The sequence below is a fragment of the Crinia signifera genome, chromosome 4, assembly GCF_055691185.1.
Source record: "Crinia signifera chromosome 4, ASM5569118v1, whole genome shotgun sequence".
Taxonomy (NCBI): domain Eukaryota; kingdom Metazoa; phylum Chordata; class Amphibia; order Anura; family Myobatrachidae; genus Crinia; species Crinia signifera.
Genome location: NC_139220.1, coordinates 309369932 through 309393949, shown reverse-complemented (window position 1 = coordinate 309393949; position 24018 = coordinate 309369932). Strand labels below are relative to the sequence as shown.

The 24018-nt window shown below is 44.6% G+C and overlaps 1 protein-coding gene across 2 annotated transcripts in view; it reads right to left on the bottom strand.

Moving 5' to 3' along the window:
* Positions 1–22577, bottom strand: part of LOC146075802 (uncharacterized) — a 103872-nt gene extending 81295 nt beyond the window's left edge. The window contains exons 1-2 of one of the 2 annotated variants that reach the window (XM_083185407.1): positions 22438–22577; positions 12629–14885 (exon numbers count right to left, since the gene is read on the bottom strand). In XM_083185407.1, coding sequence (XP_083041533.1) covers positions 12908–14722 — 1815 coding nt within the window. In that variant the 5' untranslated portion in view covers positions 14723–14885; positions 22438–22577 and the 3' untranslated portion in view covers positions 12629–12907. Of the gene's footprint in view, positions 1–12628; positions 14886–22437 lie in introns of those variants that run through there. The other variant, XM_083185409.1, reaches the window with a different exon arrangement.
* Positions 22578–24018: the final 1441 nt, after the last annotated feature.

The following is a 24018-nucleotide window of genomic DNA, read 5'->3' as shown; positions in this document are numbered from 1 at the left end:
TCCAATTATGCTTTACAAAGTATCTTTTTTCCCACCCGGGTGACATGTCTACTCACGCATTTTTTCCTTTATATTCTCATTTTTATCTTCATATTTTTTTATACTTCATATCTCTCTTTTTGCCTGATCATTCACACCCTTTAATTTCTGGCTTTACCAGCCATCTGTCTCACTTCATTTAGGTTTTTTCACCGGACTCATTTTTTAACACTAGTTACCCCCACGTTACACCAGATCCCCACTGTCAGGTTTATATATGTTTTGCACTGTAATTTTTTAGTTTATGCACGCACAGCAAGGACTTACAGAGTTTTGTTTACATTTCCTTGCTCTTTCCCGTACTGCAGAAGCTGACAGCCGCCCCGCCTACAGTGTGACGTCACGTGAACCGCACCAGGGAAGTGGTTGCGTGTCACAGAACCCGGAAGTCAGTGTAAACCATCCGACGGGAACGTGATGACGCGACGCAACCCGGAAGCGCGATACACGGCGATCTGACAGTGGCGCGAAACGGAGCAGCAGCTGACAGCACTTACACCTTGGGGATCCACTATTTAAGTCAGGTAAGATCGCACCCATAGCACACCACCCTGGCACCTGCACACCCTCTACCCGCAGCCCACATCCTGATGAAATGGCCGGTTGGGCCATGAAACGTCGATGACCTTTGGAGCACTTGTAATGTGTTTGTTTTACTAAAGATTTCTACTACTACTGGAGAGTGCCGACTCTGATTTTTTGCTCACGCAGAACATCTCCCTTGGATATTGACTTTGTCAGTAAGGCACCCCCACAGCTGATATCCTTCCTCCAGAGTGCCAAAGCTCTTTGCATTTATTTATATATATATATATATATATATATATATATATATATATATATATATATATATATATATAAAAGTATATACAAGGAGGCACTCTGAGTCGGTTTAAAAAGCGTGAAAAAATCTCTGGTGTTTATTAGGTGGGCAACGTTTCGGGGCTGCACCCCTTTCTCAAGCCTAAACAAGTGATATATATATGCAAAAGAGAAAAGAAGGAGCGCACCATGTAAATATAAATGTCAGATTTTACTGTGTAAAAAATAAGCAGCTCACATACATATTAGAAACTTGTAATCAGCATATCACCGAAAGCGGGCTCAAATCAAATCAGCGGTTCTCACGGCTCAACACAGCTAGATGTTATCAGGGAGCTTCTTTGGCGAGACCATTCGGCGGTACACAGACCGCAGCTGCAGGATAAACAGGAACACCGGACGGAGATGTGTACGGCAGTCAGCAAGGTCAGGAAGCCACGCCCCAATGCGTTTCGTCAGGAGGCGTGTCAGGTGGTGAGTATGGTAGGTTTATATAGCGCACACTTGCCTCTATCAGCCATTTACAATTACGGCACAAATTAGTAACAAAATACAGATGGGATAACCTTTAACAAATTCAGACCATTGGAAAAAAGCCGCAATGGTCGAAATTACATCAAGTAAAAGCCTACATCTACAAATACAATTTATTTTACATAGCGCTAGAGAGAGAGCATTAATAGCAAAAAGACAGAAATTAAACATATAAATATATATGACTATCTAAAAAATCTGTAAATACAGATAAGGTACATCTAACATTTTTTATTAAAAATAGTAGACAATTAGCATAAGTAACTAAAATGAGATAAAAGGAAAGAGAAAAAAATCATGATTAATAAAAAATACATATATATATATATATATATATATACACACCTATGAAAGTATATTCAATAAACGCATAAGTAAATATAAAAGCAGAATTACAAGGATGAGTAAGAAGGGAGAGAGAGAAAAGAAATGATAATAATGATGAAAACACAAAGATACATGGGTGTCGGCATCAATCTGCCTGGTGTCGGGCATGGGTCCACCTTAAATGGAGAGATTGATGGCAGATTGATGCCGACACCCATGTATCTTTGTGTTTTCATCATTATTATCATTTATTTTCTCTCTCTCCCTCTCTCTCTTTCCTTTCTAACTCATCCTTGTAATTCTGCTTTTATATTTACTTATGCGTTTATTGAATATACTTTCATAGGTATATATATATATATATATATATATATATATGTATTTTTTATTAATCATGATTTTTTCTCTTTCCTTTTATCTCATTTTAGTTACTTATGCGAATTGTCTACTATTTTTAATAAATATTAAATGTTAGATGTACCTTATCTGTATTTACAGATTTTTTAGATAGTCATATATATTTATATGTTTAATTTCTGTCTTTTTGCTATTAATGCTCATTCTCTAGCGCTATGTAAAATAAATTGTATTTGTAGATGTAGGCTTTTACTGATGTAATTTCGACCATTGCGATTTTTTTCCAATGGTCTGAATTTGTTAAAGGTTATCCCATCTGTATTTTGTTACTAATTTGTGCCGTAATTGTAAAAGGCAAGTGTGCGCTATATAAACCTACCATACTCACCACCTGACACGCCTCCTGACGAAGTCATCCGTGACGAAACACGTTGGGGCGTGGCTTCCCGACCTTGCTGACTGCTGTACACATCTTCGTCCGGTGTTCCTGTTTATCCTGCAGCTGCGGTCTGTGTACCGCCGAATGGTCTCGCCAAAGAAGCTCCCTGATAACATCTACCTGTGCTGAGCCGTGAGAACCGCTGATTTGATTTGAGCCCGCTTTCGGTGATATGCTGATTACAAGTTTCTAATATGTATGTGAGCTGCTTATTTTTTACACAGTAAAATCTGACATTTATATTTACATGGTGCGCTCCTTCTTTTCTCTTTTGCATGCCTGTACCGTTGGAGGCTAGAGCAAGTCTCCTATGAAGTTGAGCGGCACTGACATTCCTATACTACTATTCTGGACGGAGTTATAAATACTTGAGACGCTTTGCACATTTGGTATTTTGTATATATGTGTATATATATATATATATATATATATATACACACATACACACACATTATATATACACACACATATATATACATATATATACACACACACACACACACACACATATATATATATATATACACACACACATATATATATATATATACACACACACACGCACACACACATATATATATACATACATACATACACACCATATGTAGTGCACTACACTATATGTAGCTCCACGTTTCATAGACGATTAGGGCTTTCCAATTCTTGGACAATATTTTTACCATTATTAAATAATGATCATTTTCACAAGATTTTTGGAAGTTGGCACTCACAAGGGCTAAGTTTAATACACCAATTTATAGATGAAGACTGTTTGACGATATATCCTTTGAATCAAATACGCGATAGACACCCTAATATACAAATTCCATTATTTTCATACTTTCAAGTTCGTAGCTCTATAAATCATATATTTAATACCCTAAAATCTTTAGAAAAGACAAGTATGCTGGACAAAATGATTAGGCACAAATTGGGTAGCCCCCTATCAACATCTAAGATATATAAAATGTATTAGGAAAAAAATAGGTACTTATTTCCTAGCACGGCGCCCCCGATCTAGATTGTATGTGTCGGGTCGAAATCGCAAGCATCGCATGCATCTTATGCATTTGTGCGGCATAAGATGCATGCGATGCATCCGATTTATGCGATTGAAGTACTTTTTTATCGTGTCCATTTTTATCCATCGATTGTATCGGGTGTCATATTTGTGCGGCATATGATGCATGCGATATCGGCGATAAAACTACTTTTTGGTCGTGGTCATTGTAAATAGCATCGATAACAGTACCTTATGTATACAATGCATGCAATCTGTACGTTTTTAAAAAATTCCCGCTCCCAGGCCCATCTGCAATAGGTCTAATTACCCTTATTCTGCATAGTAACATCTGTAATAGGTCTATTAACCCTTATTCTGCATAGTAACACATGTTTACATTACACATAACATGACATTACACATCCCTCACTAAGTTCAACCCCCTGTGACATCATCTCAGAAATTTCTTTGTGGGTTGATTTGTCTGAGAAGTGGAGGTGTATTGGAGAGCTAGTGCGTTTTTTGCTGATTGTTTGCTGATTCCGGATTCCTGACTGAGTTGCTGATTACTGACTTATTCCTGATTTGCTGATTCCTGACCCTGATTGCTGTGTTACTGATTCATGACTGACCTGATTCCTGTGTTGCTGATTCCTGACTGACTCCTGTTTGTCCCGATTCCGGAGATGGCCTCTGAGATTAATATATTTTTCTTGCCCCAGACGGAGGTGGAGGCAGTGGAATTTCTGCAGCAGCATCACCTGTTGCCGCAGGAGGCAACTTGTGGAAATGGCCATCCGATGCGGCTGAGCCAAAAGGAGTGGATGTGGCGCTGCCACGTGAAAGTCTGCCGCCAGAAAATTAGTCTGCGAGCGGGACTGTTTTTCCCTGGGTGCCGCTTACCCTTCCTCACTCTAGTGAGGTTTATATTCTCCTGGGCTGAGGAGATGAGCACGGTGGATTACTGCCAGAAGAATCTGGGGATGTCGATAAAAACCACCGTGCAATATAACAAGTGCATGCGGCAGGCCTGTCTGCTGGATTTAATTGTGCAGCCACATCGTCGTATCGGTGGTCCAGACCAGATTGTCGAAGTCGACGAGACGCTGTTTGTCAGGAGGCAGTCGAATGCGGGACGCATGTTACCCCAGCAGTAGGTGTTTGGGGGTATCTGCCGGGAAACTGGGCAGTGTTTTGCCACAAAAGTGGACACCCGGGGTGCCCCCACTTTAATGGCCACATCATTGCTAATGTGGAGCCTGGTTCAAGTATATATACAGACTGTTGGCGTGCCTACAATACAGCCCAGCTCCAAGCGGCAGGATACCATCATGCCCAGGTTAATCACCGATACAATTTTGTGGATCCCACAATGGGGGTCCACACACAAAATATTGAGCAGATGTGGGGGGCTTGTAAATGGCAGAACAAACGGCACCGGGGAACCGCCAGGCACTTGTTGCAGAGTTACCTAGAGGAATCTATGTGGAGGAAAAGTCTTGGGATGGATGATCCATTTGCCCGAATCCTCCAGGCATTAACATTGCTGCAAAAAGACAATTAATTTAGACATTTTGGCCAAAGACATTTAATGTACGCATTTTCGACTTTAATTAATATGGACAATTTCAAAATTAATTTATTTTTACTTCTACATTTTTTTTCCTGTTTTCTATGTTTTTGTTGATTATTAATCTTTCCAGTAAATTCTTCGTTATATTTAACAAATGTTGTCTTCACTGTGTCAGTTGGCTGATATTGCATGGAGGAATGCATTTGAATACACACCTGAATTAGGCCCATTTTTCTATTTGAAAAAAACAACCCCATTGCTTATGAGCAGAATAAAGATTTTCATTGCAGTATACTGTGTATATATGACACAGTGTGAGCCATAGCAATATTCTGACTATAAATCCATTATTTCCTGCTGACACCTCTCACACAACTTCTATGTCACTGAGGATCACAGCACTGCTATTTGACAAACCCTTCACCGCAGTTAACATAGAAATCGCGTCGATCGCATGCATTGTACTGTATGGAGTACAGAGCAATGCGTTCGATTGATGCGATTTCACGCCCTCCTGTCACTCTAAGTGCAAAAGCGCCAAAAGGACACTCAGGACGTGACCCAGCAGCCATTTTACAGATTACAGGCTGCGCAGCAGACCTCAGGCGCCCTGCCCCTGCTGAAAAGTTAGTTATTTTTACACCTTGTGCATAAGTGGGGTTTGCATACACAGTGGAGGGGGGGGATCATGTCCATATGTGGGTATTGTGATTATTTACATGGGTGATCATGTGCAGGATTGAGGTGATAATGTTTATACAGTATGTGGGTACTGTTAGTATGTGCAGGGTGGGGTTTGAGGTTATAATTTGCATGTTTGGTGATCATGTACAGGTAGTGATGTGCAGGATTGTGGATGAGGTGATAATGTTGGTACTTGTGTGTATTGTGTAATACTGTGTATTATCACAGCTCCCATCACATACCATATGTAGTGGTATGCGATGTGTTGTGATTTTCATGTTATTTTAATGGGGGGGGGGGGCTTATAGAATAAAAATCACATGCGATTGCATCCAATTGTATGCGATGCGATCGCAAGTGATGCGATTTTTTTATTGTATATCCTTAAAAGGCCTTAAAATGGGTGCATATAATGTTACATGCACCCCCATTGTTAATGCCTCCCCCACTATCAAAGCCAACCCGAAGCGTGGTGAGCGCAGCAAGCCCCACGAGGGGCGGCGGGTACGTGTCCTCCGACCTTTTCATACCCCCTCTATCCACGTCGGCGTGGAGTTGAGAATAGATAGTGTGGCGAGCGCACTACAAGCCCGAAGAGTGGCGAGCCCCGCGAGGGGACGCGGAATACATGTAAAGTAATCCGTGTCCGCTCGCCACGCTTCGGGCTCATAGTCCGCGTGCGCTAGCCACGCTTCGGGCTCGGTGGCTCGCTACACTATCTATTCTCAACTCCACACCGACGTGGATAGTGAGGGTATGAAAAGGTCAGAGGACGCATACCGCCGCCCCTCGCTGGGCTCGGTAACATCTGTCACCCAACATATTATACTGTATAGCAACGCCTAGGTACAATAGGCGTTGCTATGCAATATTATATGTTGGTGACATATGTTGCTATGCGCTATTGCACATAGCAACCACCGTGACTATGTAAAATGTGAATGTATAACGGTGGTTGCTATGTGAAATTGCGCATAGCAACATATGTCACTGCATAGCAACGCCTACCTATGTGTTGCTATGCACTACCTAGGCGTTGCTATGAAAAATTTCATTTTACTCACACCACACCATATTTAATTGTAATGACCCATGTAAAGCACAGTACAGTAGGCCATACAATCCATACAATTTGTTCCCTATACAATCATCGCATCGCATAGATTGTACGGCTACAGTACTCTATGGCATACGATGCATGCGATTTAAATGAACGAATCACACAGATTGTATGCCATTTACCATTGCAAATAAGGTACACGATCCGATGCGATGGGCGCCGTGCTAGGAAATAAGTACCAAAAAATAGATTTTTCCAAAAACGATACAGGTCTAGCCAAATGGAAAGACCAGTTTCCAGAACTCTCGTTAATGGAAATAATCAAGTCACGTGTTAAGTTAAATGAGCAATTGGTATCAGCGTACTATACAGAAATGCAATACTATGCAATGAATAAAAAGTAAAGCAGCGCTGATATTACAATGTAACAAAATTTATTATACACAATAAAAACAATAATATAAAAGAAACATTAAAATGAACCAAATGGTATAAAAGAAATTTGAATGGACCCGATATTATAGTCACCAGTTTTGGATGGTAATGAGACCTGCTCTGATCCAAGGGGGTGTGGGATAGTCTTTATAGGCCACTTGATGGTATCCTGAAGTTGTGTTTATGGACTACAACCGATGGCAAGGATGGAATTAGCCTGATCGGGAGTCCCACTGCTGTGAGTGGTCAGGTGTCCAACAAGGATTTTTGGCTTGAGACTTCCAGGGTGATGGGCATCCGATCAGATGATTGGGCAGGTAGGACAGTCCTTGATGAAAAGGTGGGAGTCCTTGAAGCAATATGGGTCCAAACAATAGTGTCACCAACGCGTTTCCCAGTGCTGTGACTGCTTTGTCAAGGTGTCTATTAGGGTCTATGGGTGCCATTTTTATACCGGACTTCCCATGGGTTCATTTGCATAACACATTGGTTCAATATCACAAAAAACGTAAAAAACATAAGATAGATCTACTCGGAGACAATAATATCACTAGTAATTATATATCATAAATTTATTAAACATTTCGATTTGGGTAAAGATGAGAAAAGAAGGTTTTTATAAAACAAATCATTTAGATCACTTCCGGGTCAGTGCCCTATCCTCAGTGAACCAATCACTTCCGGTTCATAGCTTCTATTCGGTATTGATATTAACCTTTTTGTGAGGTAATTCCCCTCTAATGGGATATATGAAGAGGTAGCCGTTCCTCTAAATGGTGACCTTATCGATCATATGTGCAGTATGTAATTATGATTAATATAGTGTGTTTACGTTGGGCCGGAAATGACGTTACACCTGGCCTTTGTTATTGAGTGCGTCATATCCGGCCTTCAGACGATAGCCTTGTTGTTCTTAGTCGTTATGGATACGCCCGGTAGTTGTCGGAGCGCACATCACGTCCGGCCTATGACACTGAGAGTGTACGTTGTCATGGATACATACAGATTCAGCCCGTACTTTGACAGTTTCCGGAAGTGTTTAGGTACTAGCTGAATCTGTATGTATCCATGACAACGTACACTCTCAGTGTCATAGGCCGGACGTGACGTGCGCTCCGACAACTACCGGGCGTAACGTAACGTCCGGGCCAGTCGGAAGTGGAGGTATCCATAACGACTAAGAACAACAAGGCTATCGTCTGAAGGCCGGATATGATGCACGCAATAACAAAGGCCGGGCGTAACGTCATTTCTGGCCCAACGTAAACACACTATATTAATCATAATTACATACTGTACGTATGATCGATAAGGTCACCATTTAGAGGGTCGGCTACCTCTTCATATATCCCATTAGAGGGGAATTAAGAGATGTCACCTCACAAAAAGGTTAATATCAATACCAAATAGAAGCTATGAACCGGAAGTGATTGGTTCACTGAGGATAGGGCACTGACCCGGAAGTGATCTATATGATTTGTTTTATAAAAACCTTCTTTTCTCATCTTTACCCAAATCGAAATGTTTAATAAAAGGTATTGTACCCAGCAGATTGAAAACCATCTCGGATATGACCGCAGTGTGGGCGGTCAGAGAATTTCATCGCTGAAGTCACAAGCCACAATACCCCTGGATTACAAATAAGTATAACCACTTCTAATGTGCACATTTGTGGGGACTTGAACTCTCACTTATCCTAAAACCTACTAACTGGCTCAAAGTTGGAGCATATAATTTTTGCATTTGCAAACCTAATAATCACTAACCAGTTCTAACCTTGATAAGGAGATTGCATGTTTAATGTGTGTGTGTCTTGTATGTATTATTAATTGTATTATTGTATTTTACTGTGAACAATTTTATTAAATATTTCATATATTCAGTACAGCGCTGTACCTATTACTTTTTTTTTTTTTTGGTTCTCTACTACTACTAGGGGTTTATGGTAATCCCCCTATTGGCACAGCAGCAGCACTGAATAACAATCAGCGCTCAGTATCATTCTGTGGAGGATCTCAATGACGACCATACAGCCGGGTGCGGGTCGCCATCAGATCGGACCCACTCACGGTGCACATCGTGAGCGGGACGTGCCCCCCCGCGTCACCGTGAGCGGGTCGGACGAGACACTGACGACCTGCTCACGATGTGCATCGTGAGCGGGTCGTCCTGGTGTGTACCCTACATAAGTCCATCCTTGCCATCGGTTGTAGTCCATAAACACAACTTCAGGATACCATCAAGTGGCCTATAAAGACTATCCCACACCCCCTTGGATCAGAGCAGGTCTCATTACCATCCAAAACTGGTGACTATAATATCGGGTCCATTCAAATTTCTTTTATACCATTTGGTTCATTTTAATGTTTCTTTTATATTATTGTTTTTATTGTGTATAATGAATGTTGTTACATTGTAATATCAGCGCTGCTTTACTTTTTATTTAGCTTTTTCTCTGTCTGGGAGCTGACTACTCCCTCAAGCAGCTGCTGTCTTGATAAAAACTACTCCTGGCAAGCGCTCCACACCAACCTTGGTTGGTTTCTTTCTCTTTATACTATGCAATGATACTGCATAGACTGCACAGGTCTTCAACCTGTGGCCCTCCAGATGTTGTGGAACTACATTTCCCAGCATGCCCTGACAGTTTTGGCATGCTCTTATAGGAAAAAATGTGGCAATGCATGTCGGAACATGTAATTTCACAACATCTGGAGGGCCACAGGTTGAAGACCCATGGCATAGAGCATATTATACACCCAAATTATGAAATATTATGGGAGTGTCTGACAACTCCAAGTGCTTTAAATGTTTAATATTAGACACAGATATTATACCTTGTATATGGTCCTGTAACATAGTACAGACATTCTGGCAAGAGGTTCAAGGATACATACAAAATGTAGTACACATTTCTTTTAATAATTTCTTTATCATGGGTATTATGGAATTACTATTATCCTAACAAAGACTACAAGCTGCAGACATGTGATTGTCTATTACTGGCAAGGGTGGCAGCAGCAGCAAAAAAAACTATACTATTTAGATCAGGGGTGTCCAAACTTTTTGCGACGAGGGCCAGATTTGGGGAAGTGTAAATGTGTGGCGGCAGACCATTAAGCCTGACATTCTTTGAATCATTATTCACATCAGAATGGTCCCCCACTCTGCCCCCATTCACTCTATGTCCCCTGCCTGCCCCTTCACTGAATTTCACCTAGCCTGCCCCCATTCGCTGTATGTCCCCCAGCGTGCCCCTCCTTCACTGTATGTTCCCAACTCTGCACCTTTCTCTTAATGTCCATCAGTGCCTCCATTCATTGTATGTACCCAAGCCTGACCCTCCTTCACTGTATGAATCCCATTCACTATGTACCCCACTCTGCCCCCATTCACTTTATGTCCCCCAGCCTGCCCCTGTTCCCCCTTCTCTGAATGACCATCACTGCCTCCATTCACTGTATGTTCCCCAGCCTGACCTCCTTCACTGTATGTCCCCCACTCTGCCCCCTCCCTTCTCTGTATGTTTCCCAGCCCCTTGTGTGAGCCAGAGGAAGGAGAGGCAAAGCAGGCACTACAAGGACAGGAGATGCTTGGGCTCCCGCTGCTGCCCTCCTCAGCTCTGCATGTTACGGGACCAAGCTTCCCCCCTCCCCAAACACTGCGGTCACTGTGATTGTGGAGTAGGGTGATATACGATTGCAGCAGCAGGAGTAGGACGCCAAACACATCTGACTGTGGCGATCGGCACCTCCTAACTGTAGCAGACAGTAAGGTAAAGGCATGCTCACCGGGGCCTCACCTTTAGTGTCCTGTGCTGTGCTTCCCACATCCGATGCTCTGCCTGCTTCCAGCTGGAGGCCGCTTGAAATGACAGCACGTTCCGCAATTGGCCCCCGGGCCTGACTTTGGACATGCCTGATCTAAATAGATCCAACCAGAATATATCCCCTTGACGGCTAACCTTGACACTCCAGCTGTTGTTGAACTACACATCCCAGCATGCTCTGCATCAGATTTAGCATGGCCAAATAGCAAAACTGAAGCAGAGCATGCTGGGATGTGTAGTTCAACAACAGCTGGATTGTCAAGGTTAGCCATTAAGGATATATACTGTACCATAATCATTAATGTTGCCTAGAGTACAGTATATGTATCAAATGGACTGGATTGAGTGCTCTTTAAATATGGAAACTAAGGCTAAGAAATTCTTTAATATTTGGATACCATACATAAAATCTTCCCCAAAACATAATAGAGAGCATATACGAAAAAAAAATCTCCAAAGGACTACATGGTACAACATGGAAATAATAAAAAAAGGGCTGTCCACCTTTTTAAAAGAATTTAAAGATAAGCAAACAGGAATCTGAATTTTTTTTTTTACAAAATAGGTTATATAGATAGATAGATATATATAGATAGATAGAGATAGATAGATATATGATATAGGATCGCACTCCATACAACAAATGTACAACCGCTGGGGTGACGTCCAGAACTCTCCTCACAAGAAAAAAGTTCATGTATATAAAGACCAAAAAGACTCACTCTCCAGACTGTTTGATGCAAAATAAAAAGCTGTGTATTTGTATTCACATAGACATCAATGTAAAAAAGAAGGGTACTCAACGTTAGCGTTTCAGTCCTTATAGGACCTTCCTCAGGAGTTAGACAACAAGGGCATCCATTTGGGGTGAAGCATAGCGTGGACCACATAGCAGGTTCCTACAGCCTAGATAGATATAGACGATTGAGGTAGGGAGGCGGCACTCACCAGACTTTTTTCATTATAAAACACAGCCTTTATTGTTTGGAACAATAAAGGCTGTGTTTTATAATGAAAAAAGTGTGGTGAGTGCCGCCTCCCTACCTCAATCATCTACATAGGTGCTTTGCATCACAGGATGGCTACCCCAGCAATTACTGAACTATAACAAAGTGAGTGCCGGGCCTCTTTGTGTGTGTGTGTGTGTGTGTGTGTGTGTGTCTGTGTGTATATATATATATATATAGATAAAGAGAGAGATATATATAGAGATATAGGTATATAAATATAGAGATATATATAGAGATATAGATATATTTTTTTAATATTCCTTCCAATAGAAAAGGCACTCCAGTCGTTTTTTTTTTCCAAAACAAACGATTTTATCAAAAGTGGATATCACCAAATGTATACATTTTCGGAATCAGCGCCCCTTCCTCAGGGTACAATCCACAATAAAAAGAGCAGCAAATTTTTTATTGTGGATTGTGCCCTGAGGAAGAAGCTCTGACCACAAAAATGTATGCATGTGGTGATAACCAAGTTTGATAAAATCGTTTGTTTTGGAAAAAACGACTGGAGTGCCTTTTCTATTAGAAGGATTGTATGGACTATCTAAAGCCCACCCAGCCTAGCTGTGACCACTGAGTGCCAGCATACAGAGAATATATATGCAGTATATATTTATATACATACACACACACATACCACAAATAATATGTTTAAAATATTTTCTATGTATTGATATGTGTATTCTATGAAAGATATATAAAATTATAATAATTATTTTCTATTAAAAAAAATTGTCACATTCAGAAAATAAAAATTTGATTCCTTGAATGCATAATGCAGGGTTACCAATTTACTTATGAAACCCATGCTGCATTCAGACCCTCGGAGTGTCTCCTCATGTGATTAATAAGGGTTTTAGTTTTAGTAAAACACTTGCTGCATTCAGAACATTTATATGGTCTCTCTCCTGTGTGACTCCTCTGATGTAGAACAAGTTCTTGCTTTGCAGCATAACACTTGCTGCATTCAGAACATATAAATGGTTTATCTCCTGTGTGACTCCTGTGATGTATAACCAGGTTTTGTTTTGAGGTAAAACATTTGCTGCATTCAGAACATTTATATGGTTTCTCTCCTGTGTGACTCCTCTGATGTTTAACAAGTTCTTCCTTTGTAGCATAACACTTGCTGCATTCAGAACATGTAAATGGTTTCTCTCCTGTGTGACTCCTGTGATGTATAACCAGGTTTTGTTTTGAGGTAAAACATTTGCTGCATTCAGAACATTTATATGGTTTCTCTCCTGTGTGACTCCTCTGATGTTTAACAAGTTCTTCCTTTGCAGCATAACAATTGCTGCATTCAGAACATATAAATGGTTTATCTCCTGTGTGACTCCTGTGATGTATAACCAGGTTTTGTTTTGAGGTAAAACATTTGCTGCATTCAGAACATTTATATGGTTTCTCTCCTGTGTGACTCCTCTGATGTTTAACAAGTTCTTCCTTTGTAGCATAACACTTGCTGCATTCAGAACATGTAAATGGTTTCTCTCCTGTGTGACTCCTGTGATGTATAACCAGGTTTTGTTTTGAGGTAAAACATTTGCTGCATTCAGAACATTTATATGGTTTCTCTCCTGTGTGACTCCTCTGATGTTTAACAAGTTCTTCCTTTGCAGCATAACAATTGCTGCATTCAGAACATATAAATGGTTTATCTCCTGTGTGACTCCTGTGATGTATAACCAGGTTTTGTTTTGAGGTAAAACATTTGCTGCATTCAGAACATTTATATGGTTTCTCTCCTGTGTGACTCCTCTGATGTTTAACAAGTTCTTCCTTTGTAGCATAACACTTGCTGCATTCAGAACATGTAAATGGTTTCTCTCCTGTGTGACTCCTGTGATGTATAACCAGGTTTTGTTTTGAGGTAAAACATTTGCTGCATTCAGAACATTTATATGGTTTCTCTCCTGTGTGAATCCTCTGATGTTTAACAAGTTCTTGCTTTGTAGCATAACACTTGCTGCATTCAGAACATGTAAATGGTTTCTCTCCTGTGTGACTCCTCTGATGTCTAACAAGTTCTTGCTTTGTAGCATAACACTTGCTGCATTCAGAACATGTAAATGGTTTCTCTCCTGTGTGTTGTCTCCTCTGATGGTTAACAAGTTCTTGCTTTGTAGCAAAACACTTGCTGCATTCAGAACATGTAAATGGTTTATCTCCTGTGTGACTCCTCTGATGTCTAACAAGTTCTTGCTTTGTAGCATAACACTTGCTGCATTCAGAACATATAAATGGTTTCTCTCCTGTGTGTTGTCTCCTCTGATGTATAACAAGTCCTTGCTTTGAAGCAAAACACTTGCTGCATTCAGAACATGTAAATGGTCTCTCTCCTGTGTGACTCCTCTGATGCTTAACAAGTTCTTGCTTTGTAGCATAACACTTGCTGCATTCAGAACATGTAAATGGTTTCTCTCCTGTGTGACTCCTCTGATGTCTAACAAGTTCATACTTTGCAGCATAACACTTGCTACATTCAGAACATGTAAACGGTCTCTCTCCTGTGTGCCTCCTCTGATGGATGAGAAGATGTGATTTATATGTAAAGCGTTTGTCACACTCAGAGCACAGATGTGGTTTCTCTCCTGTCAGACTCATCATGTTTTAGTTGAGAAACTAAAGCGTTGTTTAATGGGTGTTCTGCCCAGAAAATAGGAATAACTTTGGTAAATGCCCCAGAGGTAGAAGAAATTAATTCATTAGTTGCCTTGCCCCTTTCCACGTTGTCTTGTAATATTCTTAGTGCAAATCCTGCTCAATTGTCCTGAAAAAAAGTAATGTAAAAGAATAAAATGTTATCAGGTAACTTAATGGTAGAAATAGAATATAAAATACTGTATATAGTAAGGAACATGAAGCATATCTCTATACAATAACAAAGAGCACTTAGCAATTTGACACCATATAAGAACAATGATCAGTGACTAAAGGGGTGTACACACAGAGAACTTTCAATAGGAGATTTTGACTAGATAGTCAAAATCTCCTAGAAGGTTAGCCAAAATCTCCCTATTTTTCTCCTGCTTAGTCAAAATTGTCTAGCAACATGTAACATGTGCAGAGAGCTACATTGCAGTGTAAAAATAATGCAGCCAGTATTTACCTGGGTTGGGATCGTTTTGTCTACAAGCATTGGGTCGACAGGGTCATTAGGTCGACATGAGTTTAGGTCGACAGGTTAAAAGGCCGACACAAGCATAATGGTGGTTTTCTGTGTTTTTTTTTAACTAAAATGTCGACATGGACACACGGCACACTATTTTATTCTCCCTCCACGCCCTAGTGGATGGTAGGGCATGAAATACTGCTCTTTTAGCTTCAGAACAGGCAGGCATAGACCAAGACACTCACTCGTCTCGATATTAGCAGGTCCAAGCCTCTAGCCTGCTTTCGTCCAGCCACATAACAATACTCGCTCTGCTCCCAGGCATCTTATCCTTTTTAAATCCACTTCAGAACTCCCAGTTCAGGAGAGTAACCTAAAACCTGGTGTGTAGTGTGGGAATGGTCTAGCACCAAATCCCTACAGCCACCTCAAAACCTTGGACCGTAGCATCCATTTCATACCTGCCTGGGATTTATACCACTGACATCAGCAGCCACAGTGGCACATACCTGCCATCTAGCAGTTTTCCAGCTGGCTTCCTACAACAGATAAATGTGTAAACACAAATATATCTTTACTGGAACGTTACGTGGCCCCTGGGGCGTGGCCTGACTGATGCAATTGTTCGTGGAAGCGGAGGAGAGAGCTGCGATCCCGAGAGCTGTGCCGCGTGGTGAATCCGTTCCTGCACATATCCAGTGTGTAGCCGGGGAACCGTGAGTGCACTGAGAGGGGACCCCATTTCACTGCAGTTGGCAGGCTCTTGAGAAACAAATGCTAGTGTAGGACTTGCAGTGAAATGGGGTCCCTTGGCGATGGGCTGCAAGCTTAAATGCATTGATCAATTCATGAACTAAAACCCCATTATTTATTTGATTAATTGTATACTAAGGTGAGTTAGTTCATTATGGAGAGTGCTGAGTCCCTGTATTTGTATTTATTAGAGCATGTGGTCACAGGCCACTTTCACCCCAACCTGGGAATGGCGAGTGCTGTTTGCACCCCATTCGCAGGGATGGCGAGTGTTGTGGTACTCTGTATGTGTGTATATATGTGGGTTAATTTTTATTAACCTTTGTTACTGTGATCATAGCTTTCTCTTTCACCCCAGATGAGCTAATTTATCTGTAACCTGTTACAGCTGCCCCTTTAATTCTAAGTCAGGTGTTGTGTTAGGTGACTGCCTCATCTTTAAAAGCCATAAGGCACTTGGCAGGTGAGCTTTAAACCAGGAAAAAACACATATCCACTTTAGCTATGATGTGTCAGCAGTTGGCAGGCTCTTGAGAAACAAATGCTAGTGTAGGACTTGCAGTGAAATGGGGTCCCTTGGCGATGGGCTGCAAGCTTAAATGCATTGATCAATTCATGAACTAAAACCCCATTATTTATTTGATTAATTGTATACTAAGGTGAGTTAGTTCATTATGGAGAGTGCTGAGTCCCTGTATTTGTATTTATTAGAGCATGTGGTCACAGGCCACTTTCACCCCAACCTGGGAATGGCGAGTGCTGTTTGCACCCCATTCGCAGGGATGGCGAGTGTTGTGGTACTCTGTATGTGTGTATATATGTGGGTTCATTTTTATTAACCTTTGTTACTGTGATCATAGCTTTCTCTTTCACCCCAGATGAGCTAATTTATCTGTAACCTGTTACAGCTGCCCCTTTAATTCTAAGTCAGGTGTTGTGTTAGGTGACTGCCTCATCTTTAAAAGCCATAAGGCACTTGGCAGGTGAGCTTTAAACCAGGAAAAAACACATATCCACTTTAGCTATGATGTGTCAGCAGTTGGCAGGCTCTTGAGAAACAAATGCTAGTGTAGGACTTGCAGTGAAATGGGGTCCCTTGGCGATGGGCTGCAAGCTTAAATGCATTGATCAATTCATGAACTAAAACCCCATTATTTATTTGATTAATTGTATACTAAGGTGAGTTAGTTCATTATGGAGAGTGCTGAGGCCCTGTATTTGTATGTATATATATATATATATATATATATATATATATATATATATATATCTATATCGGAGTCCAATCCTCCACCCACCTCTGTAAACATGCAAGCTGATTGCTCAAAGGCGGGCATATACCAGAGAATAATATAGCATCTTTTTCAAGTGATCATACAACCGAGGGTCACATGTAGGACCATGTGACGCTAAGGGGAGGAGAGCAGGTATCTGCCGTCTCTCCCAATGCTGGAAGAAAGGGACAAGTGCCTGACGTCACTCATCGCCCGGTCATGTGATCCATCACATGTTTCGGGTAGGATGAGTATCTGGGTGGTGTCTTGGATGGTTCTGACGTCCGCGGACATGTGGTACATCACATGAACCCAGAAGTGAGTGGTCTATCATAGGTTCCGGATAACCTGTATACCTAGGTGACGTCTTAAGACAGGGGTGTCCAAACTTTTTGTGACGAGGGCCAGATTTGGTGAAGTGTAAATGTGTGGCGGCAGACCATTAAGCCTGACATTCTTTGAATTATTATTCACATCAGAATGGTCCCCCACTCTGCCCCCACTCTATGTCCCCCGCCTGCCCCTTCACTGAATTTCCCCCAGCCTGCCCCCATTCGCTGTATGTCCCCCAGCCTGCCCCTCCTTCACTGTATGTTCCCTACTCTGCACCTTTCTCTTAATGTCCATCAGTGCCTCCATTCATTGTATGTCCCCAAGCCTGACCCTCATTCACTGTATGAATCCCATTCACTATGTACCCCACTCTGCCCCCACTCTATGTCCCCCGCCTGCCCCTTCACTGAATTTCCCCCAGCCTGCCCCCATTCGCTGTATGTCCCCCAGCCTGCCCCTCCTTCACTGTATGTTCCCTACTCTGCACCTTTCTCTTAATGTCCACCAGTGCCTCCATTCATTGCATGTCCCCAAGCCTGACCCTCATTCACTGTATGAATCCCATTCACTATGTACCCCACTCTGCCCCCATTCACTGTATGTCCCCCAGCCTGCCCCTGCTCCCCCTTCTCTGAATGGCCATCACTGCCTCCATTCACTGTATGTCCCCCAGCCTGACCTCCTTCACTGTATGCCCCCCACTCTGCCCCCTCCCTTCTCTGTATGTTTCCCAGCCCCTTTTGTGAGCCAGAGGAAGGAGAGGCAAAGCAGGCACTGCAAGGACAGGAGATGCTTGGGCTCCCGCTGCTGCCCTCCTCCGCTCTGCATGTTACGGGACCAAGCTTCCCCCTTGCTGCCCCCCTCCCCAAACACTGCGGTCACTGTGATTGTGGAGTAGGGTGATATATGATTGCAGCAGCAGGGGTAGGACGCCAATCACATCTGACTGTGGCGACCGGCACCTCCTAACTGTAGCAGACAGTAAGGTAAAGGCGCGCTCACCGGGGCCCCACCTTTAGTGTCCTGTGCTCCCCACATCTGATGCTCTGCCTGCTTCCAGCTGGAGGCTGCGGGCCGCTTGAAATGACAGCACGGGCCGCAATTGGCCCCCGGGCCTGACTTTGGACATGCCTGCCCTAAGTGCTGACCTCTCCCCACCAGACTACAGGAACATGGCTATAGTAAAACATATATTAAAAAAGCCATGAGTAACTCATAATCTACTGACAGGGTGGAACACCAAAACCCAGGATAACACAGTAATGCTGCCCATGCACTAGGGCGATAAATCGAAGGATTGCATTCATATTCAATAGTTCCCCAAACATGATGCACAGGCCCACCGGCCGTGCAATTTGATCGGGGAGCAGGGTCCAGGGGGCTGGCGGTGGGTTCAGGAAGTGGGGGCCGGGTTCAGGGAGCGGCACTCAGGTGGCAGCTGAGTGCATCGTTGTAAAGGAAAGCGGTCGAAGGAAGAATTTGAAAAAAAAAACTATTTAAAACACTGGGCAGCCCTCTGATTGGCTGAGAGAGCGCTGGAGCGCTCTCTCAGCCAATCAGCGGCCACCTGAGAGATGCCTTCAATTGGCTGAGAGCTCTCTCAGCCAGAGGGTCGCCTAGTGTTTAAATTTTTTGAATTCCGTCCGTAGAGATATCTGCAAAAGAGCCTGCCTCCGACCACGCCGGTGTGCACGGGGAAGCCCAGCGCCGCCGTAGATGGCGAAACGTGGTGCTTCCCTGGCAGTGCAGAGACTTCGGAGGGGCCGAGCCAGACCCCTTTAGTGACGGCGGCGACCGGGCCCGCACCTTTTCATGACGGCGCGGCCTGGGCACACCCCTTTTGTGCAGTTGGTGGTGCGGGACTGCCCACAACAGTGACATTTGCAGGTCCAGTCCGTCCCCCTTGCACTGCCCCCGTGCAGCAGCACCCTGCCTGCTACTGTTCCTAGAAGGAACCCAGCAATATATCAGTAATACGGACAGTAATGGAAACATTATTAAAAGAAAACTTAAATCCAACAACTTACAGGACCCCAAAACAATCAGGGATTTACTGGGGAAATCATGTCAAACAAATTAACTTTTTTGACTCCGTGATTGAAAGAATAGATCAAGTTGGTACTATACTCAAAACCATGGGATTGGATTATAGGAGTGGAATGGATAAGAACTTGGTTGCAGAATAGGGAACGTTGTAGTAAATGAACAACAATTTATGCGGTAAAATGCTACCAGTGCAGTACCCCAGTGACCTATACTTGGGCCAGCGCTCTTTAAAATCGAATACCCCTTTCAGATCAGTGTGCCGGGTCCGGTGCTTTTACATTAAACCCAGTTTGCACATTATACATGCGGAGAACCGGGTTTACCCCTTCTAACAACCATTGCCAGGTCGGTTGACCCATGTTATAAGCTAGTGTTCACGATGGATGCAGTTATATTCCCGGCGGTCGGAATCCCGCGTTCAAAAACCCAACACTTTCTCCCTCTATGGGTGTCCACGACACCCATGGAGGGAGAATAAATTAGTGCCTGCTGCGTGGCGAGCCTGCAAGGGGGGTAATCCCCCCCGTCGGAATTTCGACAATCGGGATTTCGTATCAAACCCGTTCACGCTAGGGTCTTTTAGCGCCTGATTTTAAAGGGCAAAATGCGCCCTGTCCCTCTAGAACAGCCGGCTGCCTGTCCCCACCGGTGCACACGGGGAAGCCCAGAGCCGCCGTAGATGCCCAGTGCTTCCACGGCAGTGTTCGGCGGGCCAGGCCCTTCCCCTTTGGTGTTGTGGGCGGGTCTGGTCCACCACCTTTATGCTGCCCCTGTGCAGTGTCCTATAACAGTGGTTCCCAACCCTGGTCCTCAAGTACCCCCAACAGTGCACGTTTTCCAGGTCACCCAGCAGGCGCACTCATTATTCAGACATTTAAAAAGATCCACAGGTGGAGCTAATTATGTCACTTGTGATAGTGGGGCAGATGTACGAAGCAGCGTTAAGTGCAAAAATGCACTTAACGCTGGTTAACTGTGGGGGGGGGGGGGGATTACGTTTATGCTAATGTATTACTAGCGCACCTAACGTGCGCTAGTGACAGCCCGCCGAGTTACGCTTGGCGGGGCTGTCCCCTGCAACCCCCCCCCCAGGGATTAACAGCCGGGGCGATGTATTAACAGCCTTCAAGGTGTTAATTCACCCCGGCCGCTTCGCCAGCTCAGGGCTAGCGTTGTCCTATCCCCCACTGTGGGCACAACGCTAGCCCTGCTTCTGGCTCGGGCTGCGCAGGAGATCCTGCGGTTTTTGCGTGATCTCGCGCATGCCCATTAGAGCCGGACAGGGGGGTGGGGAAGCGCACTGAGCATGCGCGGGACACAGGGGGAGCCGTTAACGCTGGGCATAACGGCTCTCCTTATCGGCTTGGGTTAATACATTAGCAAATAACGGGTGTCTGCTTCTCCTCGTTATGCAGGAGAAGCAGGACCCGCTATTTGAGAAGCGCTATGGGGGGGTTAGTACATCTGCCCCTCTGTGTGGAGACCTGGAAAATGTGCACTGTTGGGGGTACTTGAGGACCAGGTTTGGGAACCACTGTGCTAGAAGGAACAGTAATAAGGTTTGGTGCGGTCACATCAGCAACCTGGCAGCTACCTGTGTTCTAGGTGCAGTGTGAAAGGGGTATATGGAGTGACATTGCAAATGGTATTAATGGGAATTAATACAAAGGTATGCTACAGTGTAGACACCAGGAGGGGGTGAAACAAATGACAGATTATCTAGTAGACTATTTACAGCAGGGGTGGCCAAACCTGTGCTCAAGATCTACCAACAGTACATGTTTTCCAGGCAACCTGTGGATCTATAGTAGGAATGAATGCAGCAGGTTTTAAAAAGTGACAGTAATGACTGCAGCTGTGCACCGGCTAGGTAACCTGGAAAACATGGACCGTTGGTAGATCTCGAGGACCGGTTTGGACACTACTGATTTACAGTATATAATAATAAATCAGAATCAAGTCCAATATGCCTCACATTCTGATTTTCCCATGGGCTAGTCAGTCAAAGAAAGTGGATGATAGGTAAAACTATCGATGGTCAGTGTTTTACTATCGATGGGTGGTTCCAGTATTACCATCGATGCCCATCCCTACAGTGTACAGCAGGACAGGCCAACCTGTGGCTCTCCAGATGTTGTGAAACAACAAATCCCAGCATGCCTTGCCACAGTTTTAACACTCCCTTATAGCAAAACTGTGGCAAGGCATGATGGGATTTGTAGTTTGACAACATCTGGAGAGCCACAGGTTGGCCAGGCCTGGTGTACAGGCACTGTGACAGCAGCTGGGCGAGGGCAACATCACAGCAGCCCCTGGTCGCTGCTAGGATCTATACACCGATAACACCCAGCCCACAATTCAGAGTAAAATATGCATTACAGCACGTACTTGTACAAACACAGAGGGAATCGTACGGTTTAGCTGAGTCCTTATTATACATTCGTATAATGTATTCTCTTTTGGACCGATTATCAACATCTAAGCAACATATTACATACAGCCAGCGTAGGGGGAGGATACAAAGGGGATAAAAACCAGACGATGCTTTAATATCACTCAGAGACTGTGCTGCCATCGATGGAAACCATCGACGCTCGATAGTCACGTGTACTGTAAAACATAGGCACGTACTAGCACAGATTAAGGTCGCTGCCATCGATGGAAACCATCGACGCCCGATACTCCAGTGTACTGTAAAAGATAGGCACGTACTAGTACAGATCAATGTCTGAGCAGCCGGAGCTGCAGCCAGCCCCCCAGTGTGCTTGTACTGTACATACAGGAGCTCCATGCTCAGCGCTCACCTCACTCGCCGCCGCCGCCGCCGGACACTCCCTCACCCCGGTTCTACGCGTTCTCCCGCTGCTGCCTCTGAGACCTGTGGGCGTGGGATGGAAAGCACACGACGGAGAAGGCTGGGCGGGGACACGGGTGAGGAGGAGACTGGGCGGGGACACGGGGGAGGGGGAGGAGACTGAGCGAGGACACATGTTCGCTCTCTCTCATCCCCCCGGCGCACAGAGCAGGTTTCCGACCGCGTCTCTTCCTGACGTCACCAGGTCATGTGGCTGGACAGCAATAATGGCCGCGGCGGTGGGATGTCCCATGATCCTCTGGTCCCACACAGAGCCCCTTCCTGCCCAGCAAGTGCTTCCCCATCCGTACTTCCGGTGCACGGCTCAGGGCCAGTGCATGGTGGGAAATTACCAAAACTGAATGTTATCTAGTCATGGGCAAGACAGTTCATTGGAATGAGTTGAGCCGCACGGCTCAGCTCAGTGAAGTGCGTTGAGACGGTGGTGAGTATTCAATGCCGGTGCGAGCGGCCTGCAAGGGGGTTAAACTGCGAGGATCACAGAAAACCAGTGATCCTCGCAGTTTAACCCCCGCGCCGGCCGCTCGCACTATGCAACGTTCCGGGGGAATCCTCGCCGTCACAGAACGGCGAGGATTCCCCTAAACTGCGAGAGGCGCGGCTAGTGCAGCACACTCGCTGTAATTAGCCTCGGCTCTCGCAGCTTTTGGAGGCACATTCGCAAATTCCCCCTCGCTCAAAAAACGGAGCAAGGGGAAATTTGCGAATGAGGGGGCAGGGCCGGTGCAAGGGTTCTTGGCACCCTAGGCAATACATCTGCCAACTGCCCACCCCCACAGGGGATTGTGAGTTGTAGGGGGGCACCGGGTGGGGTCAGGTGGGCACATAGAGGGGAGAATGGGTACAAGGAAATTGTAAGGGAAGGAGGGGGGTCACAGTGGGTGGTAATGGTATCCTGTCAGGTCACGCTGGTGTGGGAGAGGATGAAGAAGATGCTCATCATTAGAAACAGTACACATGTACCCACAAAAATATGAGACACATCTTGATCAGCCCAATATACATATATGTGGTACTCACCACTGTGCATGGCACAAATCCGGTGGCAGTGAAGAGAGCAACAGCAGGCAGGGCCCATGTATAGAGGCACAGCAGGTCACAGAATGGCCAGTGCTCAGCACTTGATCAGGTTCTGCTACTCCCGGCTAACAGCACCCTGAAGTGCCTGCTAGACGGAGTGCAGCAATTGGTCACACACAGCAGCCGCTGGGTGCTTAGAGGGGGTCGAACACATTAGACACCGGGTGCTGGGGGGGGGAGGTAAGGGGACTGCACATATTAGCCGCCGGGTGCTTGGGGGGGACCGCACATATTAGCCTCCGGGTGCTGGGGGTGGGGGTCCACACACATTAGCCGCCGGGAGCCCGAGTTGGAACGCACACACCAGCGGGGCTGGGGATGTGCAGGGACCGCACACACATTAGCGGCTGGGTGCTTGAGAGGGGGTGGGCGGGGAGGTCGAGGTGACTGCACACACAAGACGCAATGAGTATCGGATGCTGGGGCGGGC